Here is a 9,807-nt window from a genome sequence, read left to right on the forward strand (position 1 = left end):
ACCAAATAGTTTTCTCCTCTATTGTTAAACTCTTCACCACCCATGACTTCCTCTCACATGGTTTCAGGGGGAAAGGGTCATGTGTTACGCAACTTGCAACGTTGGTTAATGACCTAGTCACCTCAGTATATGAGAAAAAAACAAGTGTATCTGTTTCTTTAAGATTTCAGTAAGGCTTTCGTCAAGGTCAGCCATGAGAATTTAAAGTACTGCTGAAAATACATGAATCAGAGGTCAAACTTTAAAATGGGCAAGAAGTTTTCTTGATAGTAGGCAGCAGTCTGTTGTGCTAAGATAAGATAAGATAAGATAGATAAGATAAGTTTTATTTCAAGTCGGCAAGTTTTCAACATAACAACATAAGCTCTAGGAGCTTTTATAACCGACTGTAAATAACATAAAGTATAAGATCAACAAAGATAAAACAGCTACAATAAAAAATGATTAGAAACTAAGTGATAATATTAACATAAGCAGGGAAGAATAGCAAAAACACATTTAAAGCAAGCAAGAAAAAAAAACAACTGAAGAAGCTAAATGATAAATGTGACCCAAAAGAAAATGTTCATACCCAGAAAAATAAATAAAAAGTGGAGTAAATCAAGATATAGAAGTTAGCTGCAAGCAATACATTTACACTGTTTACCATTCCAGGATGAAATTAACTTTTTAAACTGAGCAAAATTTGAACATTTTCTAAAATTTTCGGGTAGAGTATTCCATAAAGCAGGTGCAGCATACCTGAAAGATTTTTTACCAGTAGTTGTAGTTCTGACTTGCGGGATCTGCAAAATATTTGAATATTTAAAATTAATACCAGTAGTTTTCTTGACAATAAGGTCAGACAGAACAGCAGGAGACATATCATGAAAAATTTTAAAAGTTTCAATGGCCATAGCCCTCATTCTTCTTATTTTTAGAGTTGGTATATAAACTTTTTATCAGCATATCTTCATAACTTGAATTAAAATCATTATAGACAAATCTGAGTGCTCTTTCCTGTAGTTTTTCCATCTTGTTTGTATTATTTTCTGAACAGAAATGCCATGCCATAGGACAAAAATTAAAATTGGACAAAATAAAAGTATGAAAGATTGTTAGCCTATTTGTTTGATTTAAATTGTGACCTATTCTTTTGAGGATGTTTAACTGATAAGCAGCTTTTTTACATATATTGCTTATGTGAAAATTAAAATTTAATTGTTGATCAATGTCGATGCCAAGGAGTTTAACAATTTCGTCACATGTTATTTCACTAGTATTAACTTTGAAAGCTGGGGATTTAGTGAAAGTTTTCTTCCCTACAGCAATAGCTTGAAATGTATCGGGGTTAGCTTGCATTTTATTAAAATGAAACCAATTTATAAGATAGTTACTTTCTTGTTCTAAGGTACATATTAGTTCACCAAAATGTTTAGTCCGAAAAGAAAGGGTATTGTCATCTGCATAGTTATATAAAGTACATTTTTTTATAAAGAAAAATATGTCATTTATGAAAATGTTGAACAGTAGAGGGCCCAGGATTGATCCTTGAGGGACACCTTTGGATATATTAGCCCATGAACTTACAATATTGCCTATTTTTATTTGCTGTTTCCTGTTTGACAGAATAGCAGTTGCTCAAACCCCATCCCAGTATCCTCAGGTGTCCCAAAAGGCTATGTTCTAGGACCCCTCCTATTTCTCACCTGTATAAATGACCTACTACATAACATAAATTCCCAGGTCCGCTTGTTTGCAAACGATGTTGCAACATACATTGCTCTGACGTCTGCAAACCAATTCTATCACCCTTCAAAATGACCTAAATCGGTTAGAAAAGTGGGAGTTGTAGTGGGATATGGAATTTAACCCCTCCAAGTGTCAATTTATCCACGTCGCAAAAAAGGTAACATCCTATTCCAACACAATACTACCTTCACGGAGTCCAATTAAAATCGGTTAACTCAGCTAAATACCCAGGCGTGGATATATGAGAAAACGTTACGTGGGATGCCCATATAGACAGGATATCCAAGGAAGCAAACCAAACCCTATGATTCCTTCGCAGAAACATAAAGGTTAAATCCCAATTCATTAAGTCCATCGCTTACCAGACGTTAGTCAGATCCCAGCTTGAATACGTTACCGAAGTATGGTCTTCCCACACCAAAACTCAAATAGGTCAAATCGAAAATGTGCAAAGAAGAGCAGCCCGATGGCTTAAAGGGACTCCACTGAGGTTTAAAAGCCTAAAATCATAACATTGGAATTTCTTACATGAATGAGCTGGGGCACTTTAAACAAAAATATATGAAAAGATAGTTTAGAAATATACTTTGAAATAAATTGAAAATCGTATTTTTGTGTCGCCTCTACGGAGTAGTGGCGACATATAGGGATCACTTCTCCGTCGTCTGTCTGTCTGTCTGTCCGTCCGTCTGTCACAAAACTTGTCCCAACATATGAAATTGGTCATCATGAGGCGACACGTGTGATCACTGATCGCTCTTGTTATGCTTTTCCTAGCCCGATTTGAGTGAAAAGCCTTTAAAGACATTTGACATATATTACATCATGCTCTTATTAATTACTCGGAATCAAGACATCTGATTTATATTACATCGTGCTCTTATAAATAATTCGGAATCAAGACATCTGTCCTTTATTACATCATTTTCTTATAAATAACTCGGAATCAAGACATATGCCCTATAATACATCATTCTCTTATTAATAACTCGGAATCAAGACATTTGACCTATATTATATATTGCTCTTATTAATAACTCGAAATCAAGACATCTTATGTATAGAAAAGCAGACATACAATTTAAGCAGGGAGAGATAACAGTCTGAATATCTGAATCAGTTTATATTTAAAGAAAGTACGAATTATTTATAAGGTGGTCTGATACATAAAGATAACATCGCAGTTTTAATAAGATTGTTTGAATTTTAAAATATAATATTAGAGTCTAATTAATTGGGTCGATTACTATCACAATACAATATTACAGTATAAATAACATGGTTGAAGGGACGGAAGTTCGAAACACATCATGATCCTCAGAATGCAGTGTTCGGAATCATTCGTACAATTCCAAGTAACTTTTACAGGGCCACATTTAGGAAGTGGGTTAACGCCACTGGCGATGCATCAAATATTATGGGGAATACTTTGAAAAGTTGTGAAAACGTGTATGATGCTGAGGGCATCACAGTTTTTATCAAGTCGGTTGATATTTCAAATTGATATCACAGTCTTTATTAGATCTGTTTAAATTTAGATACAATATGACTGTCTTAATAACATCGATTGATACATGAGTATATAACATGTAAAATCACACACACACACACGCACGCACACGCGCACACGCGCGCGCACACACAATGCATTTCTTCGTCTGTTATCTGTCCAGTTGAAGCTTGATATTTTGGGAAGAACTGAACAAATTTAGAATTTCTAGTTCTTAAATCTTGTTATCTCATGTTAATATACTAGTATACAAATATCCGTTGACTTTTGCAGACGAAAGGGTGTTACAGTCTAAATAAGTTATTATTTACCACATCTAAATTAACGGGAAATTGCAATCCCAAGTTCGACAAATCAAAACGTTTACACAGACAATACGTTTTAAACATTTTTATATCTAGAAGTAATAGATAATCGATAGTAGTTCACACACAGTAATCATATACAGACACCAACAGTATATTTTTTCAAGATGTTTAATGAAGAAGCATACAATATACAATTGATTGACAGTTTTCACACAATACTTGTACACCATATGAACGACGAAAGAATATATTTGTCAACACATTTGATATAGAACCATACAAAATACAATTGCTTTACAAGCTTCACCATATACCATAAAATGTATATAATACAGAGGCATATATTGATATGCAATTGTTTTACATACAACAATTATTTACGATGAAATAAACCATATGAACGACGAAAAAATATATTTGTCAACACATTTGATATAGAACCATACAAAATACAATTGCTTTACAAGCTTCACCATATACCATAAAAATGTATATAATACAGAGGCATATATTGATATGCAATTGTTTTACACACAACAATTATTCACGATGAAAGTATATATTTTCTATGCACATCATGTAGTAGCATATAATATACAATTGTTCTAAAGCTTTTACACAACAATTATTCAACATGAAAGTATGTATTCGTCTAGGCATTTAACATAGAAGCATAAAATATAGTGACAATTGTTTTACAGTTTTTCACACAATACCTGTACATGATGAACAATGAAAATATATAGCTGTGAGCACATTTGGTATAGAACTATATACAATACAATTGTATATTGGTCTAGGCGATTAACGTAGAACCATACAATATACAATTGTTTTTACAATTTTCAAATACCAATCATAAACGATGAAAATATATATAAAATGTAAAGGATATAACCATACACACTTCAATATTAATTTGTGAAAACATGCAACAAGATACGTGTAATGGACTGATGAATAATAATGCATAATAACAAAACTGCTTATATGAGTGATTGGACACCTATATGTCAAATGTCTAACGTAATTACGGCGATTAAATGTTTAAATATATCATCCTAGACAGTAATTGTTTGCATTTATTTAATAACTCCAGAAGTCATGCACTTAACAAAACATCGCCGAAGTTCCCAATTCCATGGGTAACATAGTTATATTCGGTGACGTGACTTAATGCTGTCACGTGATAATATGCTGTCAGTGATTCTAAGTCATCAATCCGATAACTAACAATGCCAATGTCTTACAGCAGTTTTCAGTCATAGATAAGACTTCGTAAAGTCACACCATTTCTGATGCAAAAACAAACCCCAATAATTACATTAATGTTCTTTTTGAGTACGATCATTAAATTCTTCAATTTATGAGCTCTGCATCTAATTACTTTTCTTATTTTCTTCTTATTATCATTGATGACCTTCTTAATGTATACAAGTTATCAAACTCAGAATGCCAGTGTCCTTCATCTGAATAACTACCAGGCGTCACATATTTTCCATTTAGGTTGACTTTATTACAAGCGTGATGCCACCAGGCTCCATGTCTTATCACGGCACAGTTATAAGATTCGCTTCTGTCGAGATCACGGTCGTAAGTTGAAAATGGCATTTGATTACTATAAGCAAATCCAGAATTTTGATCTAGGAGTAAAAAGACAATATTAATTAGTTCTGGCAATGTCATTGGCAAGTGTCAAGGCAGTTTGCATGTTGACAAGCCTAAATTTAAAAAAAACAATGAGTTACTATCCCCACAGTCATACAAAACACCTCACACATTCGGTTCATCACAGAGATTATACAATTATAGAAACACGTACTAGTATATTATATCAGGCAAAATACAGCAACATTGAAATTTCAGTCAAGAATAGATTCTGTTGTAAATATAATAAAATTGGCAATACGTTTGTAATATTATTCTATTTTATTGTGATATATGTCACACAAATTTGCTCTCATGTGTTTGCTCGGAATATGTAAAATTTTAAACTGTATAATCTATCTGTTTAAATGCGAATCAAATATTTGTTATAGATTATGTTAAGTCTTATTCTAAGTTTGAACAAATTAATTGGTTTTTCCTTATACTGTAACTGCTGTCAACCGATTGTATTGTATTAGAGCTTTTGTGATTTAATTAAGATACAACAAAACAAGTGAAAGTACAAAACAAGTATAAGATTTGAAGAAAGTTGTAATCAGCATAAAAGTCTCACATACATGTGCATGACCCAATGTTTAGTTTATATTGTGTTCCTTCCGTTAACTTAAAGTCTTGACAAGTTTCATGTCCTATTGTATTATCACGACCTGACGTCATGTCAAGACGAACCTCCGTAGAACCTTGTTCCGCTAGTTCTTGTATATACTTTAAACCTGTCAAAATACATCAAATGAAAGTACAAATCAGTCTTCAACAACACTTCATACAACAAAATTACCATCTGTTAAAGATCTTGTATGTTTAAATTAAGGTTGTTACGACACTTACGTGAAATGTTATATATATATAATTATGCTTCTAAAACAATTTTCGAACATCTAAGAATATGTTAAATATGTACTGCAAATATTTGTCCACATTATATGTAATCATTAAAATATATGCATTCATTTCTCATTGAAAAAATTGACTTAGACTTTATCGAAAATATATTTCAAATTACATCGCTTTATTAACTTGAAATGTAAATTCGTAATTTCTTTACAAATAATGCTTTTTTGAACTCAAAAGATTAATAAATCTTCATTTGAGCATAATCTGTAATAGCAAGAGCACCGAAACACGAGGCTATCGGATTTGTACGAGGGGGCGTAGCCCCCAAGTATAAATTAGATTGCCGAGTGTTTTGGTGTTCTTTCTCTTTTGTATCATAGTCAAACATAACAAAGCGTTTCCTGTTTTCACAATATAAAATCCCAGAAAAAAGTGTATGATATTTCTATCGCCTTTTCTTTCTCTGCCGTCATAATAAGTAAACCCCAGCAAAAATGAGCCAATCAACTGGCATTCTCTGGAATGCGGGTATCTGATACATTCACTCCAGTTAACGCACTGTGCATGTATATGTATACGATTTAACTCTGACACTTTTACAACAGAAAGGTCCCCCAACTATTATACAATTATAATATAAAACCATAAAGAAATTTGAGTTACAGGATCTTTAAAATCATAGAATCATGAAGTTTTATTTATCTCACTCGGTTGTCTTATGCATAACACTTCAACAACTTATGTTTATCAATATAGTTCAACAACACACTTCAGCAACTTATGTTTATAAAACTCTTGACAAAGGGTGATCCATCGGAAGCATAACAAAACCAAATTACATGAAAATTGCAAATTCGGTTTGACTGAGACTGTTGATTATGGATAATGAAAAAAGTGGAATATCCCTCGGGTCTTCTAGCACCGGATTGAGGGATGCTAAATTTGCAATTCTTGTTAGTGCTGGAATCTTTGCTCCCGAAGGACCAGAAAAATATAACAACACTGAAGTGAAGAAAGGGGGATTTTTACAGCTGCCGCACTGACCTTGACACCAGCTGTTGTGATGTAAAGCGTGATCCCTCGGAAGCAGTAATCCAAACAAACATGAGCTTTGTTGACTCGATTTGATTGAGTCTGTACATGAGGGATAATCTCCATATTATGCTTGTAACAAATATCAGGTGTTTCATAATATTGCGCCCATTTTATTTTGTAGTACCCTTGGTGAATGATTAAAAACATGACTGAAAATAATGCTTTACCTGTGTACTGTAAGATGTTACGCAATACGATATAGTACATGTAATACTTTAAAAGAAAACTAATGTACTTCGTTTGTTTTAAAATGCCAATGCTACAAGGAATCAAAGCTTTTCTTACATACCTAGCCACAACTCACCACCAATGTTCCCAAAGCCATTCTCATATTCTGTAAAATTGCGATAAAAGTCCACTGACCCGTCCATTCGCCTTTGAAATATCTAGAAGAAATCCAAACAAGTTGAGCGCTTACAAACTATGTATATAATTATTACTTAAAAACTAAACTAAGTGTGTTTCTGTTTAACGTCAGTTTTACATAGCTAAGGGTAGGGTTAAAGGTCACTTCAAAGTGAAAGATGGACTAAAGTCCTTAATCTTAAACTTTTGTAGTTAAATATATGGTTATACACATTACACGCCTTTCAGTAGACAGTGAAATCATATTTTATAATTTCACAGTGTAATGATACAATTTTCTCAGCAGCAAGACTATATTTGAATGGTGATGAAAAGAATGTATCATCAGTAAGTGGTAATATCGAAAAAAAAACAACATATATCTTCTTTGTTATTAATTGGCCCATAGTGCGGTTGAGAATCGGAATAAAAAGTGATATTGATGTCAATTTGGCAACAACTGACAAATTGTTCGTAATGATAGAAAGAAAAGCGAATCATGAGTCAATTGTTAAGATTGAAATGTTTTTTAAAGTAAATATATTTCACAATTTATAACGTAAGTATGTAAACCAGGAAAGAACAATTTGCTTATCAAACATTTAAATAAAAGAATTTACATACCGTCCAACCTCCGCCTTCGGTTTCCATGTCACAATTCACAGTCAGAATCTTCCCAGATTTCCAAAGTTCTATCTCATATTGTCCACTTTTTGCCACAGGGAGTACATCAAGGGCTTCTTTACAATCACTTGGTACTAGGCAAAGAACAAACTACTTATTTTTAACAAGTAAGAATGATTCACACAAGTCTGGTCACCAATAATTCCATAAGTAGTGTAAAAAAAGAGTTATTAAAAGTGTGACGTATATATAATTGATTTAAATTTATACATATTTGACATGATGTAAATTTATACATGTTTGATAAATCTTGCCAAATCTAAGATATGTTTGACATGATAAGATATGTATCAAATGTCTGGTTTGAGATTATTGTGCGCAATCATTCAACGCAGTTCTTTTAACACCGACTTTAATAAAAAGAACTTTAATAAAAAGTCGCCAAGCAACTCTTACTCCACTGTCATGGCTAATTTTGAAAAAAAAACTAAGATAAGAAAAGAACAATGATATTTAAATACATTACATTTTGTACACGTTGCATGCTGCCATTTTCCCGAAGCCTCACATTTCACGTTTTGTTGACTGGGACCATATCCTTTGTCACATTTTACTAAAGCTACGTCGAGGAACTTGTTTTTGCCAGGTGCACTAATTTGCACTTCGCCGTTTTCAATTTTCTGATCAAAATCACAAGCTGGAAATGATAATAAGAAAAAAAAACGTATTATCTAAACTATCATGATAGCATTACAAAGGCCCATTTCTGAACGATCATTTTTACAAATATAATAACGATATGCATTAAAAGTCTGATCAAATATCCTAAGGTTTATCTTTGTGAAACAATAGTTTCTTGCTGACAAAAGTGGCATGTGCATACTGAAGTTTATTCCTCTCTTTTTCCTTTCTTTCTTTCTTGCTTTCTTTTTTGTTTGCTTTTCTTTTTTATCTTAATGGTAATAGCACACAAACCTATCAGTAGGTCGGATTTAACAGTTATCTTTCAGTAGGTCGGATTTAACAGTTTACCTTTCAGTAGGTCGGATTTAACAGTTATCTTCTATCTAGTATACAGTATACCTTTGTACATGTCATTAAAAACAATAGTATTCAGGACAATGCATCTATCAATCAATAATAATAATATTGTGTAAATATTTCTTGAACATTTTATAACTTTTAATTTTTCTGAGAAACTGAACATGCGCAATATAAATATTCACGTACTTGTACTTATATCTTGACACACATGTGAAGCACCTTTTTTAAAACACCTTTGGTTTGCTTTACACGGCCTTGAGCTACAACTCCCAACCATTGCCTGTAAATAGAAAGAAAATGTACTTATTTTCAACCTTATTTATGGCTTAATTTAATAACTTAATTTTAAACAGCTTTTATACTGAAACAGACATACTTCTGTAAGATCAAATATTATATAGTTTTTCGGAAATTTTAAAAATGATCCTTGGTGTCAATAATATTTTCACACAAAAAATAGTTTACACTCTACAGACATGGAGATAGGAAACATGTGTTAGGATGTTCTTCATAAATAAATTTCAGATGTTGAGCATTATCCTTTACACCCAAGCCCCTAGGTATAATGTTTTTATCATTTCCGTTCCCATTCCAAACATTGTAGGTATAAAAACAATAACTTACGCTAGGCCATTCGCTGATATCAGA

General features: G+C 32.5%; 1 protein-coding gene across 1 annotated transcript; it reads right to left on the bottom strand.

Annotated features, from left to right (window-relative positions):
• Nucleotides 1-4,940: 4,940 nt before the first annotated feature.
• LOC132742725 (ficolin-1-like) lies at nucleotides 4,941-9,461 on the bottom strand. Its single transcript, XM_060731189.1, has 6 exons — nucleotides 9,346-9,461; nucleotides 8,642-8,812; nucleotides 8,116-8,249; nucleotides 7,436-7,532; nucleotides 5,775-5,930; nucleotides 4,941-5,192 (listed from the first exon to the last, which is right to left on the bottom strand). The coding sequence occupies exons 1-6, from the start codon at nucleotides 9,434-9,436 to the stop codon at nucleotides 4,942-4,944; spliced, it is 900 nt and encodes a 299-aa protein (XP_060587172.1). The 5' UTR covers nucleotides 9,437-9,461; the 3' UTR covers nucleotide 4,941.
• Nucleotides 9,462-9,807: the final 346 nt, after the last annotated feature.

This window comes from Ruditapes philippinarum, unplaced genomic scaffold, assembly GCF_026571515.1.
Source record: "Ruditapes philippinarum isolate M1 unplaced genomic scaffold, ASM2657151v2 ctg2406_1_1_1_1, whole genome shotgun sequence".
Classification (NCBI taxonomy): Eukaryota; Metazoa; Mollusca; class Bivalvia; order Venerida; family Veneridae; genus Ruditapes; species Ruditapes philippinarum.

Bases quoted from the DNA above. Each gene is read 5' to 3' on its own strand.
- LOC132742725 (XM_060731189.1), bottom strand. From the start codon at position 9,436: ATGGTTGGGAGTTGTAGCTCAAGGCCGTGTAAAGCAAACCAAAGGTGT. The intron at 8,813-9,345 runs GTACGTGAATAT...TATCATTTCCAG, and splicing joins GTGTCAAGATATAAGTACAA to CTTGTGATTTTGATCAGAAA. The intron at 7,533-8,115 runs GTATGTAAATTC...GATTTCTTCTAG, and splicing joins CCGAAGGCGGAGGTTGGACG to ATATTTCAAAGGCGAATGGA.